The sequence below is a fragment of the Lepeophtheirus salmonis genome, chromosome Z, assembly GCF_016086655.4.
Source record: "Lepeophtheirus salmonis chromosome Z, UVic_Lsal_1.4, whole genome shotgun sequence".
In the NCBI taxonomy this organism is placed as follows: Eukaryota; Metazoa; Arthropoda; class Copepoda; order Siphonostomatoida; family Caligidae; genus Lepeophtheirus; species Lepeophtheirus salmonis.
Genome location: NC_092584.1, coordinates 23,554,348 through 23,572,003, shown reverse-complemented (window position 1 = coordinate 23,572,003; position 17,656 = coordinate 23,554,348). Strand labels below are relative to the sequence as shown.

At 31.2% G+C, this 17,656-nt stretch overlaps 1 protein-coding gene across 1 annotated transcript; it reads left to right on the top strand.

Annotated features, from left to right (window-relative positions):
• The first annotated feature begins 4,413 nt into the window (after positions 1–4,413).
• On the top strand, positions 4,414–10,076 carry LOC121130538 (protein timeless). Its single transcript, XM_040726275.2, has 13 exons — positions 4,414–4,503; positions 5,548–5,801; positions 6,553–6,730; positions 6,799–7,049; positions 7,105–7,307; positions 7,525–7,595; positions 7,669–7,850; positions 7,933–8,053; positions 8,125–8,342; positions 8,407–8,817; positions 8,883–9,526; positions 9,605–9,860; positions 9,924–10,076. The coding sequence occupies exons 2-13, from the start codon at positions 5,548–5,550 to the stop codon at positions 9,970–9,972; spliced, it is 2,838 nt and encodes a 945-aa protein (XP_040582209.1). The 5' UTR covers positions 4,414–4,503; the 3' UTR covers positions 9,973–10,076.
• The last annotated feature ends 7,580 nt before the right edge of the window (positions 10,077–17,656 follow it).

The following is a 17,656-nucleotide window of genomic DNA, read 5'->3' as shown; positions in this document are numbered from 1 at the left end:
TCACAAATGTTCTAAAAGGTCTTGAATATAATTAAAACTATCACGAAAATAATGATAAATACTTTGGAGTTAAATAATGATTACACCTGAAAATGAAAAAAAAAAAAATCATTTTTTAGATTATCAATTGATAGAAAACAAGCCAGCTGAAAAAGTCAGAGTATAATTAAAATATTGAGACATGTAAAGTAATCTCAAACAAATCAAGATAAGGTAATGAATATTTATCTATAATGTATGTTAGGAAATCTAAATATCGAGATAAATTGAAGTACATACTTTATACACAAATTAATAAACAGATGTATTATACAAGATATTGAAAAGTGTTTGGATTCAAAAGTTATTTGTAAAATGGTTAAGGCTATATGCAGGGGCGTCCGCAGGGGGAGAGGCTCAAAATAGAATTGAAGATCGATATCGGAGTAATTAAAGCCTATATCATTGCTGGATACTAGGCCTATTTAAAAATTCCTTTATCTCATTGCGGCTTGCAGATAATTCAATAAAATACCATGAGAGCTGAGATTAAATGATTAGGAGACAACGTACAAACATTCTTTTTTAAGGAATTCTTTTCCAATTAAAAAAGTAACTCAATCAAATTATGGCTTGGAGCAAAATTTTTTATTTTTTAATAAAAAATTATAAAAGCCTCTGATATAACTAAAAATTACTTAAGAGCATTCAAATCTCCTATATAAAGTGTTCAATAAGCTGTTTTTTTTTCGCAATTCCTTAAATCAAATTCCTGAGCCCCAATTCTAGTGTACAACTTTGAACAATACTTACCGATATTATTTCAATCCTTTTTTTAAAAGGAACTCCTTAATGTATTTGCCTCAATTTGAAGTTTAATTTCTTTAATTTTTTTAATAGGTTAAATAACCTTATGGATCATGTTAAAAGGATTATATCTTGAAACTACTTTGAGGATCTCCAATTACAACCAAATCAAGTATTCATATTAATTACTTATCTTATTTCATGATTCATTAGAGGACATCAAAAAATATTAATTCATTGTAAGTTCTTTGTTCCCTTTTACGTACTTACTTAGATATTAAATATTATCAGTGTATCTTTTTGATTGTTTCTTCTTCACCGATGAATAAATATTTGTTTTATCGTTTTTTGAAGTAATAAAAGGAAACTGGCAAGTGTCGTGATGATTAAGGCATTTTTATGCCGAAAGCAATGCTGAAAAAAGATTTTAAATTAATAAAGTAAAAGTTGGAGGTCAAATAAAAGGTCAAAGGTCACAAAAAGGTCAATATCTTCAAAAAAAAAAAAAATATTTCAGCGTGTGTTATAGGATTTTCAATTTTTAGGGTGACTTGTTAATTCGTTCTTCTGTTGTATTTCAACGAAAAAGTTATGTTTGTAAAGTGAAGTCTTCAAAAGTTTCAATTTTAAAGTTATGTTGATGCTGAATTTCAGACGCTCCATTTAAGTTCCATTTCTCAAGTGATTTATAAAAATGGACGGAATATTTTTTTTCAATGTATTCGAAAAGCTTGGCTAATTTAATTTTCTCATTTTCATAAATTAACATGGAATAACTCCGATGTCGATCTTCAATTCTATTTTGAGCCCCACAAGGACTCACAATTGTAATTCTGCAGTGAATCATCAGTTTTACTGTTTGTCCTTCACGAAATAGTGATTACTTTAAACTTATGTGTTCTCTCTTATGATGACACCTTTGGAAAATAAAAAAAATCTTTTTTGCCAAACAATTACAAGATAGTTTTAATATTCAAATTTCATATTTTTTTCCAGATCTCTATCCATCAATAATGCATCAAATTTGTCCTGCCGATATTTAAGAATAAAAGAAACAGAAATGAACGTGTAATCCTGATAATTGGAAGAGTGTTTGGGAGAAGAGCAAGATAGCTGTCATGACTTTTTATTAGATAAACTGCAAAAAACCATAAGAGGAAGAAAATCCAAACGATATTAGGTCAAAACGTCGACAGACAAAATTTCGACCAACAAACTACTAAATGTCGAATGGACAAAAAGTCGACCCTACAAAACGTCGACAGACAGCGACCGGAAAATGTTCCGGAAAATATTTTACATTTCAAAATAGGAAAAACAGTTTCTAAAACATTTTACTCCAGACATTTCCCGCCCGAGATATTTACCTTACATAAACTAACAGTAAGGAACCCTCACAAACCCCCGTTAATGCCTCAAAATTCGGGGCTTTTTCGGGTACTTCCGGGCCCCAAAAATGAGATGAAATCACCACTTAAATCCCTTTGAAGAGAACCTCTCAACACTCTAATTTATCACACACAAATTAATAGTAATAACGTAAACGTAAATAGATAATAGTATGTTTTGTTGAGTTTTTTTTAAAGAGCAGGATCACAATAATATAATCACACAACCTTTTACAGTTTTGGTACAGCAGTGAGTTAGGATTTTTTTGCTATAAGAGGAATTTTATGGTGAAGCATAATATATAAAGAATGGGTCAATACTTTGTTATAATACATAATTTGAATTAATAACATACTTATGCGGAATAACTCAAAAAAGGTACAACATCATCACCTGAAGCGGTCTTAAATAGCTAAATGACAATTGTACAATTATTTATGTGGGGTTGAAATCTGAAAAACCCAGACCGGTCAAACATCGTTATGATTTCTAGTGGAACGAACTAATTTTGTCTTTTGAACAATTTTGGTAGTGAGTGGTATCAAAGAAATGTCAGGTCTAGATCGGTCCCAAATAAAAAATTGGTCTGGATCGGTCTTATTTAAAATTCGGACTAGACAGATGTTATAGATCAGGGGTGTCAAACTCATTCTGTTTCTGAGGCCAAATACAGCTTAATTTGATTTTAAGTGGCTCGCCAGTAAATCATTACAAATTTCGTCAAATATTGTATTCTTTAAACATCGAAACAGCTAACTAATAACCTCCCCAGCAATGGGGTTTCCATTACCCTCTTTGAACACATTGGAAATCCCTATTTTTCTTTCAGAAATCTTAGACTATGTGTACTTTTCACCTTTTTGACACAGACTGATCAGGGCAAAAGGATAAAGGAAAAAATAATTATGGAATTATCCCCAACAGTGCTCCAATGATACTACCTAGTGGTGTTAGTTTCGTCAAAGCTTTGATTTCATGTTGTCTACGACTACTAAAGCATTGCATTCCTTGCGAACAATATATAAATCCCAGATTCTAAAGAAAACTACAGTGAATTCCCACATTTATTTAAACAATACAGATTTATCTCCTGGACCGTACCAAAGCTCTAAGGTGCCTGATACGGCCTTCGGCTATTTGTTCAACACCTTTACTATATTAGTTTGCTCCCAAATGATTGAGACTACCCAGTAAGACAAGAAATTACCGAATTGGGGACTTAATAATATAAATCATATTTAGAACAACATTGAAACTACTCACTCTGGAATAGCGATGCTGAAACGGTGCCTTCGGCTAACCTGATTTCATCACAGTATGTAAACCCTTCTAATCTTTAAGGATGGGACTAATACATTAGCGAATAATTTTCGCAAAAGTTATGCCTTTCGGCATATCGATGTGTAGTTTCCCTTCCTTTAGAGACAATTCTCCTTTTTCGAACCTCCTATCCGAAAAATAGATGCCAAGCCCTGACATTGATGCTTCAGTATTAATTTCTTCAATTTGACCATCATTTTAAGTAACTCAGACTCTAAGATGCCAATCTGATTGATGGTTTATAAGGGGCATTATTTTCGTTACCTTTAAAATGAGTATTCACATCATCAAAAAGATCCTCTACTCCTTTGAAGGACAGGTCGCAGAGCTTACACACCAAAGCATTATCCAAAGACCCGAATACATTATTCTTATCATCTGACATAATTAATTTGTAATTAAAAAGTTCAATACCTAATTAACTCAATATAACTTTCTAAAGACTAGAATATCAATATGAATATTAAATATACTATGATAAACATAAAATAAGTTTGATCGTCTTCAGTATAAATAAATAAATGACTTCCTAGGAAAAGCGACATCTTGCGGGGGGATACTGATGATACTATTTCCTCAGGCTAACGGTCGCGTTTTATTTCCTGTTGTAAAGTTGTAGGGTACACTAATGAGCAAATTAGTCTTACGGCCAATCTAAGACTACTTATGGTATAAAGAATTGAAGTTAAGTCTTTGAAATTATAGAATGTTTATTTTTTTAAATTCAGAACAAATGAGAATAGTTAAAGAATTAACTATCAAAGGGGATTCCAACAAAGAGTAAAATAAATTTTGAATTCTCCCCGCCTGAAAATAAAAATAAATGAGAAAGCAAGAGGGTGTACTATATCACAAACCATAAGAGAAGACTCACACACTCTCTTCAAATAAGTCAACCTTTTTTTTATTATCAAAAACAGTATTGTTTCGACAGCCAAAGCGTTTGATTGTTGTAAATAATATACATTGCATTTACTTAAATAATTTGTTTCGTTGGATCATCCAAAGGTCGTTGTTTTTTTTATAAACCGAAAAACAATAATTTATCTCGTCAAAATCGTTGTAAAACATTTAAATACATGGTTATCTTTTAACATATCCACCGTTTTATTTTTAAATACATAAGTATGGTATACACATGAGTCATTCTATGGAAAATATACACTTTTTTCTTCATCCAATTGGAATAACATTTGATATATTAAATAACCTATTATTAAGAAATTTAAAAATAAAATTTCAGCTCTGAGCTCTTTTTCATGATTACTTTTGATCAAAAATCCCCTAAAAGAACTTTTCTATTCTGAATTGTAGTTCTCTGACGACTCATCTCATAGATGCATATATTACTATCCAACAGCCTACTATATTATTGTACTTAAAGCCGTAAAACACAAAAATACGATATTAAAACCTTCAACTGCAATCGGGTTGTCCTTTAAAACTTTTTTATTTTAATCAAGTTTTTAGAGTATAATTACAATTCAAAGGCATATTTCGAGTTAAATAACTATATAGATGAAAGTTCAATGTAAAAACAATTGATAAGAAATATTGCAGCATTCAAACTAAATTACTTATTAAGTTAGATTGAATACTATTCTGTAAAATGTGTCAAATCATACAAAATTAAGTAAAAGAAGAATTTTTTTATTTGAATTTTTCCTCTCGCTAAAAGTAAATAATAAATCTTATGGTACAATTTCAAAGATTTCCAGTAAAAACCAAAGGTCAGTTTAATTTTCAATTTCCTGTCGGATTTTTTTTTAATGAATAATAAGTTTGGATTACAAAATGTTTTTAAATTAAGTATATTTAGGCTGGAAAGTAATAAAGAGGGATTGAAATCATACAACCTGGTTTTTGCCTTCCATAAAAAAAATATTTGATGATTGACAAGATTTGGAGACAAGTCACAAGTCACAAATCAATATTCCCACCAATCACAATATTTTAAGCTGTCATGTAAAAAAAGTTGCCAATACTGTTCGAGCTTTTCCTATATTTTTTATTTTATTCAAAGTGAATGACAAATTTTTAACTCGATTTCAGATGGACTGGCTAGTTGTTTCTCCTTCCAGTGACATGGAAGTCCTGGATTTGGGCTGCTTCATTGGAGACAAATATCATTTGTCAGATGATGCACAAGAGAAATTAGGAAACATATTCAAGAAACTTTGTGACTCTGAGTCAAGTAAAAAAACTAGACAAATGATCATGTTTAGAAACTCTATGGATACAGATATCATTCCCGTCATCAATGCACATATTGAAGAGAATCTATTTCTGTATGAAGCTATGATAAAGTGAGTAGGGCTAACATTTTTTTTTTTTTACTATTATGAAAACAAGAAATTTAAATTCCATTTTATTTCATATATTAAATCCTCCACTTTTTTGAGCATAATAAAATTCATGTACAGATAAAAATTATACCAAAAAAATAGCCCCATATTTATATTAGAGGGTAGCATATATTTATAGGTCCATCTTTAAAGTTTAAATTAAACGCTTATTTATGAAAATTTCTAAAGTTCCTTGGTAGGACTGAATTTACTAGGATCTCCGCTTTTAAATGATATATATGTTAACAACACACCCATAACATATTTTATGATGAACAGAAAGAGGAAAACACACATCAACCGTTTTCCTTTTCTAATTGGTGAAGTTAGTTATTATTTTTTAACACTCATCCCAACTTTATGCAACACATCTTCCAATCGGAGAAAAAATGTCGATGCAAAGACATATTTGACAAGAGATATTAGATTTGATCATCGCAGAATGGTCCAATTGGAAGATTACCGACATTCTTTGAAGTAAATATGCAGACTGCCCAGCTCATTGAGTTTAGGATATTAATTTCTACCGAGCGCGTTGTTAAGTTCATGAATTCCTATTTAATTAAAATGAAGAAGATTGAAAGAGTTTAAAAAACAAATTTTTACTTTAGCCTGAATAAAATATGCTTAAAAAAGTCATTAAAATCGACGTTAGAATCATTTGATATATTTACAAGCACACATTTTTACACAATATTTTTCCAATTGATAGAGTATTATCTGAGCTCACAAAACCAATTGAGGACTACGTTGATGTCTTCATTAATTCCAACGAATCTAATCATTATCGACATGAATTGATACACTTTTTGGATGAAGTTAAAGATAAGTTTACAAACAGTTTTTTGCTACACAAAATAATACCCCCTGCTCATTACATTCTAAAGAAGGTACGCATTTTATAGATAAATTATAACTTTGATGGGTATCAATACAAGTTTCTAATTTCTATTCATAGGATTTGTCATTTATCACAAATGAGTCAAATATAATAGAACATTTATTTCGATTAGTTGTTAATATTTTGAGTATACCAGAGCCTTCAAATGCTATATCTGCTCAATCCGTTTCATCCATCTCCCATTCCACAACAACAGTTTCATCCTCCCGAAGTCAACGTCAGAATCAAATAATTTGGAACTTTTTCGCTGCGGATCTAGATAAGTTCATTTTATTAGCTATTGAAGAAGACACTCTCTCAAATCAATGGTAGGCATTCAAAGATTTAGTATTCAGTATGAACCATATTTTTACTTTATAACAGGAGTACTCAAATTTTGGAGGTCATTACTTTGATATTCATGGATCAAAGTAGGAATCAACTAGAAAGCATTCTTAGAGAGATGATGGAAAATCCTGATTTGGATGACAGCATAGATGACAATGAGAGTAATTTGTCTTCTTCGCAACAAGATATTTCAATGAACGAGGACTCTTCCGACAGTAATACTGAAGAGAATAACGGAAGTAAAACAAAATTATTATAAAACAAAAATGACTTACTTTTTCATAAATACTGTCATGCTTTGCTTTTTAATATAAAATACAGTTTTCAAAATGGAAGAAAAGAAAGGAACCCTGCACATTTATCTTGGCCCCAAGCTCGCTCACTCTAAAATAGACCCTGATCCTAACATATAAGTTCTATGAATTACCCTACATAATTGTATTTATTCAAAAATAGATGCGAATAACCTAATGGAGTACAATGATGACGCCATGGCTCGTCAGTCATCTAGCTCTGACTCAAATGAAGTAAGTGGTTACTCATATTTTTATATCTAGAAAAAACAACAAAATTTTCAATATATCATCCAATGATTAATAGCCTCCAAGTAAAAGGCTGTGTGGTCATAACAAATCCTCAAACTCAATGAATAAAACATCCAGCACCGAATTAGAAGAGACTGTTAAAGAAATGGTTAATAATTGGATAACAACTCTCCCTGGAGATACTAAAATGGATCCCGAAGTCTCAACCGAGTCATCATCCAATGACAATGATCAAAGGTATAATGAAATTCATCCTTGTTTCTTTTTTTTGTCAAAATATGTGGGCTTAGTTATTTGTGATTAACAAAATATTTTCTAGTACAAGTGTAAGTATAAGAATCCCTATTGGACCTCATGTATCAGCTTCAGAAAAGCGGGAAATTCGAAGGAATAAGATCTTGAAAATAGTGTATAATTCAATGAAGAAACGCAGAGAACAGGTTAGTCAATATTCATTGAGCCCTCGGTGTGTTTTTTAATAACTTGTATAAATTATTTTGTCTGTTCTTAGTCAACTGTTGATGATGACGATGTCTCAAGACTTTTAACAGAGTTTACTATTTGTTTCATTATGCGTGGCTATGGAAATCTCATTGAAAATTTAAGATTAAAATTAATGACTGAAAAACCGTCGTCCACATTTGCAAACATGAATTCTCGTTTCTTATGGTTAATAACTTTCTTTATGAGATTTGTAGATTCTTTGGAAGTTGAATTACCAGTGATTGAGTATGTACTTTTTTCAATGACCTTTTAAGCTTGATAGCTTGGCGTTATTTACATTTCCTTTCAGACCAGTGTTTTCTCCAGAGATCATGTCTTATATTGTATTTCAAGGCTTACAAACATTTGAAAATCTTGAGATTGATTCATATTCGCATATGCATAATGCTACTGTGGTCAAAACGCAAGGGCGTCGTCTTCATCTGGTTGTTTCTGCAATAAAGCAGATTTTAATAACCATTAATTTGATGGAACATAATGCATATAACACTGAAATCCGTTTTAAAATACATAGAATCATTTTGTTACTTATGGAAATGAACAATTTGAGACAATTTCATCTTCTATTGATTTGGAAATTCAATTCCTCTTATCAGACAAGGTACTTCCTCAGTGATGTCATTTTATGCAACCATAAGCTACTTGTAATGTTTGAAAAAGTTGAGTCATCTGACAAATTTATAAATGAACACTTGGATCAGTGAGTATAGCTACTTAATTATGAATATAGTGTGTAATTAAAAACTGCATGTTTTTAAATAACAGATTTGCCACGGTAGAGGTCATGAGACAATATGGTTATTGCCTAGAAACATTTGAAAGCAATACAGTCTCATTAAATGAAGCTATTTTTAAAATCATGAACTATGTTTCCGTTGATTTAAATGCACCTGAAGCTCTTTTTATACCTCAAATTCTTAATATATTCTCCGATGTATTGGAAAGGGATCTCTTTGTCGGGGATAATTGGTCAGATTTAATTGAATATGTGTCAGCGAGGTGTATGAATACCATACCAGAGGTTCCAATCAACGAACCTCCCCGTTTTCTAAGAAATATATATCTATATATCGAAATAGCTGAAGTAAAGCCGACTTTGGCTAAAAACTATACATCAAGCGATGCAACACGATGTTTTATTGCTGAGCTTGACTCAAAAAGAGGAGAGTCTGAGAGTGGTCATGATAATTCGAAAATATGGGATTCTTCTACACCATCCTCAGAAAAAGTATATGTGGAAGAAATTAAAGGTCTCAAGGATTTATTATTGATTCAGGGGAAAGGATATCTTATCCATTGGCTTCAAGAGGAGATTATAAATGTTATACTTGTCAAAGCTCATGAAAAATCCAAAAGTTCTGTCAAATGGAAAAGAGGAGTTTTAGAGCCCATTCCTTACTACTCATTGTGTAAGTATTTTTTGATGACCTAAACTTTTTTGATGAAAAATAAAGAACATGTGTCATATTTATTTTTTATCTGTTTAGTTTGTAATGAGGGTATTCCCATGGTTCCTTGGAACATAAACCTCGAATTGGGACTTCAAAAGAATTATTTCTTAATGCTTCTCAAGAAAATTGGGATCTATCTACCCAGAGACAGAAGTACACGTTTCCCTAGGATACCAAAGGACTGGTCAATTGATCATCTGCTAACTATTCATAAAAAACTTGATGCTAGTGAGGATGTAACCTCAGAGGAGAATTTGGCACATGCCAACAAACAAATTGCAAAGTTTGCAAAGTAATATTATTTTGACTTGTGTCTTCCTGGATATTAACACATTTTTATTCATTCTATTTCTAGGCCCAAACTTGAAAATATAGAATTATTAGCGAACGAAGATCAACTATAAACTTAATTTATTCCTTTTTTTGTTTAAGCTTATTTTTCATGGAAAGTTAATGTGCACAAGGCTATGTTAATATCTTATATTCACTAAATGTTATTTGTCTATAATTTTGATCAAGAGATGCAACACGGTCTCTTATTGCTGACCTTGGTTTACAAAAAGGAGAATCAGAGAATAGCCAAGATAACTCGCCTATAGCGGATGAAAACATGGAGTTTTTTTCTCATGATCCTCAAAAAAAAGTATATATAGACGAAATTGAAGGTTTCAATGATTTATCATTGATTTCGGGGGAAAGGATATCTATCCATTGGCTTCAAGAGGAGATTATAAATGTTATACTTGTCAAAAATCATGAAAGATCCAAAAATTCTGTCAAATGGAATAAAGGAGTTTTAGAGCCCAGTGCTTACTACTCATTGTGTAAGTATTCATTGATGACCTTAGATTGAGGAACTTATTTGATGAAAAATGAGACCATGTGTCATATTTATTTTTTATCTGTTTAGTTTGTAATGAGGGTATTCCCATGGTTTCTTGAAGCATAAACCTCGAATTGGGACTACAAAAAAAAAAATTCTTAATGCTTCTCAAGAAAATTGGGATCTATCTACTCCTAGATAGAAGTACACGTTTCCCTAGGATACCAAGGGACTGGTCAATTGATCATCTACTAACTATTTATATAAAAACTTGCTTTGCCATGATGTAACCTCACAGGGGAAATTTGCACATGTCCACAAACAAATTGCCAACTGTGGAAAGTAAAAATATATTTAATTAGGTCTTCCTGGATATTTACGTATTCTTATTCACTTTATTTCTAGGCCCAAACTTCATAATCTAAAAATATGGAATCAAGGTCATCTATAAACTTAAATGATTGTGTTTTTTTATATGTGAGATCTTTTGTCCTTTCGTTGACTTGCAATATTTCATTTAATCCATACCTTCACTTCTTCTCTCCTCAAAAGAATAAGACATATAATTCCAATCTCCTTCTTTATTGTTCCGACCTTTTAGATAGAAAATCACAATTTTATGAGAACCCATGATCCCGGGGTGTTTTGTAATTCCAAAACAAATTCATTCGTTGTTATATGCCCTGATTTCGATGTTTTAGCCACTAATTTCAACAGCGATTTCACTGCAGCTTCAGATAACCCATTCAATTGTGAATAATAGGGTGATGACATATTATTTATATATTTCTTCCTAGCATATTCGAAAAGGTCACAAACAAAATTTGAAAAAATTATAATTGTCTTCTTGTATCGACTTTGGACATAGACTAGGCAACTTTTTCTGACATTGCTCACACTTTTCACGGGCCTAATGCCTCAGTTAAAAAATATTTAACCTTTCCATCTTTGATGATAGCAAATTTTGCTTCCGATACTTTATCGTCTGTAGTAGCATCAGCTTATCTGGCCCATGTAATTATCCTCAGTTGAGATTCCCCAACGCCATCAACATATCTTTCTCTTCTGCAATGACCCTGCAACCGCTAATATTTCTCCTTCTACATGTGCATATCCTTTTTCCGTCTCAGATAAGAAACGAAAACAAACAAAGGTAACCTTCGAGCCTTCGTCCAATATTCATCAGAGCCACATAAAAAATGTTTCTAACTTAAGTAATAACGAAGAACTTTGCAAGATACATCTGTCCTTAGGTACGTAAGTTTACTCGGATTAAATATTTGTATTCCTCCGTTAATTTTTTCTATAACTAGATTTTTTGCCTTTTCAAAAGCCTGGGTTAGGCAATGTTCCAAATAAACACCTGTTTTTGGACTAAGCTTCTGTTTAAATGGTTCCATAATTTCCCTCATCCACTTGATAAGAATCCCTGTGGTACCCTTGTGTACCAAAATGTCCAATTGGGAAAATGTATATAGTCATATGTCGGTCCTCATTTCATATCGGGATACTATGAAAACCATTCCATGGGTCCCTTACAGTGTTATAAGCTCCAGAAGGAATTGATCTAGCCATATGAAATTTATATATATATAAATTTAAAAAGTAAAATAATAAAGACTAGAATATCAATATGAATATATAAAAAAATGTAACACGTGTGATCGTCTTCAGTATCAATAAATGATAGGAAAAGGGACATCTTGATTGATGAGACTAATGGGACTCCAAAAACTGCTTCCTATGGTCCTGGAAGAGCTTAACCAGGTCCATACACACTTCACTCGCTCACCCTTGTTACCCAGAGAGAGAGAATGGGGTACTCATATGCTGAGGAGGTTTTTGAAGTGTAGATCATCACTCAGAGATTCTAAAAATTGCAATGGGCGGTAAGGAAAGCTTCCCTGACACCTTTCAAGCGCTGAATTGGGCTTTGTTCTTTACAAGTCATTGACTTTGGAGATGTTGTTGGATTTCTTTGTCTCCAGGGGCCGTCCTGATGATACTCCTTTCTCGAGCTAGGGCAGGGAAGGCATGAGGGTAAACGATAGTGAGGTAAGTGAGGATCTCAGACACTTTTTGCCGAGTTTTTAGCGTATCAAAAAGTACGTGCAAAAATTATGAATCTCCATATTCACCCATGAATGAAGTTAGTGATCAAAGAGAAGCTCTCCAGGTATTTATGGGAGTTGGAGAGGCATTGCCATGACATTATCCGAGCCAGAGGAAACTATGGGACATGATTGAATACTTTTTAAACTTTTTAATTGGAATGGCTTGTCTTACTGGGGCAGTATCAATCATTTTTAAAAAGCAACTTAATATATTAATTTCTCAGTTATATTTTGAAACTGTGAACATTGCCCTAGAATAACGTTATATAAGTTAGATTAGTCTTATTTGTACGACACATAAACCGGAATAAAGGATAAAATCGGTCCAAAGGATTGAGACTGAAAAAAATCGGTCCAGTTTTGTAATCGATTGAACATTTTGGTTCACGGTATTACATCGATGTCGGAACCGAAATATTGGTCCAAATCGGAACTAGAAAAAAGTTCAATCTTGTACGGAGTTTCATCACTAACGTAGACTGATTAAATAATGTCAATTCTTTATAAATGTTAATTACAAAAAATAAATGTATTTACTAACCTAACAAAGACTGAAGAAACGTAATTGAAGTGAAAAAAGCAACAAAAATACTCTAAGGTGTGGTTCTATTTTACGTATACAAACAGGATCTTTGATAATTCTATTGATGGAACTTGATTCTTAAACCTTACAATAATTATGTCGAATCTTCTAAAAATGGATCTTGCCTATTATGAATATTAAAAAAAACAGAAACTTGGGTAAGAAAAGCCCTTCTAGATGTACAATGTAGGCTGCCAGTGCTTGAAGTTTTCCCCTAGATCTAGGCTTTACATATAATCTTTGATTTTAATTTAGATAATGTATATAATCTTGGGTTTTTCGTATATAATCTCTCTTAATTAAATTAAAGTTGCACTCCTGCGTATTTATAATAACATCAACTCTTACTTCTTTCAATCTGAAAGGATGTTCCATTGAAGAAATTAGAGGATTTCATTATGTGACCGAAAGATTTGATTAATTAAAGAGTTGATATAATCTGACTGAATTGAGTCGTGAAAAATGTGTTCTTTTGAAATTATCAAATAATTGATAATGGAGGTGTTAAAATATTAATTATTATGAATCCATGAAAACCAGTCAATAGGTGCACTTTATATAGTGCACCCTGATTCATATACCAATACATTATTTTAAAAAAAATAAGTATAATATCCAAGGAGCACTGTATAAAATAAATTAAATCTCGCACGCGTTTTGTTCAACTCATATTAAAAAAGAGAAACGGGGGAAGTACTTTATTTAAAATATAGATTTTATTTTAGATGAGGTTTAAAAACCAGCAAAAATATTCCCGGCCTACTCAAATCATATCATTTTTTGTAGAAGTATTGAGTGCGTGAAAACAAAAGCTTCCACCAAGTATTTGTTGAAGTGTAATCTTCTCTATTATTAAAGCCAAATTTATTTGTTCGTCAACTCATAATAATTTTGGGCAATACCGGGTATTCCCAATAGTTAGCTAATAAAGAAGGATGACAATATTATCAGATTCCCTTATTTGATTTAAGCATAAATACGAGTAGTTACACTCTTGTGATGTTTATTACATCCACGTTGGAAACCATTTTAAAAGTGTACATATGTTTCAATCCATTATGTAAGTATGTTATAAAAGACGGGCTGCTCTAATCTTTTCTTCTCCTCCACGTATTAAGTTGCTCGAACAGCTGATCGATAAGAAGTTTCGTGACGCTTAAAAATCCATAAATATATACTTCTTTTAAATTATAGGTATATGTGATGATTCTTTCTTAAAGACATCAGAAAAAAATTACGCTAATAATGTTTCAAATGGTTTAAACTATATTGGCATTACAAAAATTTAAGAAAAAGTCGCAATATACAGCTTCATTTAAGAACTTAAAACGACTTTCGAATTGTCTTCAACGTTTTGGCCCAAAAAAAACCTTTTAATTAATATAGTTTTTTCTTTTAATTCTAAGGAAGAGTAATCATATTTCTATCCATTAATAAAAAAAATATATGAATTGATAGATATAATCAGATTTTATGAGAGGAAGGAGTAGGTGGTCCCTAATACAAAGAGGATGTAACAGAATACAGATTTGGATGACAGCTTGGGGTACAAAATTACACCTTCCAGTTGACAAAGAAATTTTTCCAAAACATTTAAAGGAAGCAAAAATATTTTTCTATACGTTGTTTAAAAAAATATAAAAGCTAATTCATGGATCAGTTTTTATGAGATGAAAAACTTTGTAGTCGCTAAACAATAGTATAGGTATTTTTTAATGTTCAAATTGTCTTCAACGTTTTGGGCCAAAAATTATCCTTCTTTTTAATCGATATTTTCTTTTAATCCTAAGGAAGTTTGAACATTTTTCTATTCAATAATGAAAAAAATTAAAAAATTGATTCAGAGAGTCAGTTTTTATGAGAATTTGAAATTTGTAGGCGCTTATAAATTATGAGAGAAGAGCCATGTTTGTGTTTTGCTCATTCCTTTTCTGTCACTGAATCTCGTACAATTCTACGAGAGTCTTAAATGAAGAAAGACATAATTTCAGTGTGATGATAATAAACAAACTACGTGCGTCACATATAATACGCCAGTTTTAAGAAACCAGTACGTGCGATTAAAGGAGAAGAGGGATTTAATTTTTGACCATGAATCTCCGGATTTCTCAGAGAATAGCCAATGGATTTTAATAATTAAGGTATTTACGGGAAGAAACACTCTATACACAACCTAAGAACCCATTTTCAAATTCATATTTTCACTATTCTCTGACTTTGTCCAGCATCAAATTTTTTATTCGGTTCAGTCAATTGTGATTCTTTCTAGACCGATTGTTCTCACTTTATGGACCGATTTTTTTCGGTCTCAATTAATTGACCGATTTTTTCGTTCTCATATATTATGAGAGACCATTTTTTTTAGATCAACTGTCATTCATTATTTTCCAAAAAAATCTCAAATGTACACGATAAGTTCCAGAACAGATACTGTATACATATAATAGACGGAGGGATCAAAAATAATCCGAGCTATCTCGGAGTGTTGATCAGAGTTTTTTTCTTATCGATATGATATTGCAATTTGGAGATATTATATCGCTGGTCCCAGTATCGCAATCGGTCCTAATCTTTATATCACAACAGACATAGCCAAAAATCCGATCAATTTGTATCATATAATAGTGATGTGGTTCTCGAGACCGGTCTATGTCTGAAAACTGCTCTCGGGACTACTTTTTGATGGTTTTGGTCTCGTCTCGGTCTCGACAATCAAAGTTTTGGTCTGTGTATTGATTTTAATACACTCGGTCTTGATTTTTGTGACGAACTTTATAACCTCGGGCTTGACATGGTCTCGATCCTTATATATGTCGTGGGAACTGATTTCGGGCGTGTTTTATAAATATGAATTTTTAGCACTGCATATACTGAAGAGAAATTTCTTCACCAAATGCCCGAAAAAGATGGATACGGCCAAGTAGGAAGTAAAAATATACCTAAATGATAATTTTAAAGGTCTGGAAATGATTTTGGCCTACTGGAAGCCCAAAAATGTACTTCAAAGATACAATGTCGTGCTTCCCAGTAGTGCCATCTGCGAGTGCTTGTTCTACAAGGCCAAAGAGATCCTGAGGAGGACTAGGGAGAGAGTGAAGGACAGCAAATTTGAGAAGCAGCTCCTGTTAACGTCAAATAAAGAGCTCAAAGATTAATGTGAATATTAATTTAAATTTTAAAATATAAATTGTAGCTTTTTTCTACGTATATTATATTTTATAATTATAATAAAATTTTGTAAATAAATACATTTGAAAAAAGTGAATAAATCAATAATTTAAGCAAAAAAGGTTTATATATATATATAGGTTTAGTTATAGGTTTAAAGAAATTGTATATTTGAAATTGATTCTAATTAAACTAATCGGATCGCTGATCGCAAATGGCCTTGATCGTTATGTTACTATAACACAGTGAATTTTTCTTGATCGCCTGAAATCACAGATGGAAAATTTAAATATGATTTCTTAAAGTCCATAGTAGAACTATGTATAAGAAAAATATTCAATTTTGATAAAAATGATTGTAAAGCTAAAATTACTTTGAGTAATACAGAGTATCACAATACCCCAACATTTCAGGACCATCTATTATTCTATTAGCTGTCCATTTCCCTTTACATACAGAAAACTATATTGATGACCAATAAAAGCTTTAATATTTATCTGTAGCTGACCATTTGTAAATATCTGCAGAATTATCTTGAATTTATATAAGAAAATAAATCATTATATTTATATTGTTGCAACCTTTTGTTTTATTTAATCTTTAGTTTTAATTAGATATATCTGAGTCTTTTTTAATGAATTCATTTTAGAAAATACCAATTTGACAATTAACCTTCTTTGTTAAAATTGACAATAATGAATATTATTAATTTCATAACTATGACAAAAGTAATGGACAAAAACGTTGTTTTTTTCGACAAATGCATCAATAAGATATTTATTTATATGTCTGGTTTTTAGATTATTCATAAGTCAGTCCAAACTAATCTATAAATAGATAGTTATAAATAAAAGTACTCGCATATACTTTTTTGATCCTTCAAAATTTAACATAAAAAAAGCTTTGTTTTTCACAAAGAGATGAAACGATCCCTAAATAAACTTTCCTTAACTTATTCCAAGGAGTCAAATACATACATAATTTCAAAATTTAAATGTTCATAAAAAAAAATGTAACAAAGACTTTTACTTTATTCATAAAATACAAGCAAGTTAGAATATTTGCTTAAATGCTACAATTAAATATTATGCACATATTGTTAAGCAAATTCAAAACTAGAAATTTTTATATTTTCTTTAGACCATTAATCTTATAATAGGTAGAAGAAGTATGTCCATCAAATTGTATTTCTATTTTGATCAAAAATTAATTTCCATCAATATAAATATTGTTTAATCAAGCACACACAAAGTCTTGAAATTCCCTACATAATAATTTCAAAACTTTAGTATAACTAATATAATACTCTAAGTTAAATAATGTAAAATATTGCCACTGATCTCATACTTTATAAAATTTGGATTGAAATGAAAATTTTCTTTTAACGATACAGAGGTTAA

Coding starts and splice junctions, on each gene's coding strand:
- LOC121130538 (XM_040726275.2), top strand. CDS start 5,548: ATGGACTGGCTAGTTGTTTCTCCTTCCAGTGACATGGAAGTCCTGGAT. Junction 7,308..7,524: donor TACTGAAGAGAATAACGGAA/GTAAAACAAAAT, acceptor ATTCAAAAATAG/ATGCGAATAACCTAATGGAG. Junction 9,861..9,923: donor CAAATTGCAAAGTTTGCAAA/GTAATATTATTT, acceptor TTCTATTTCTAG/GCCCAAACTTGAAAATATAG.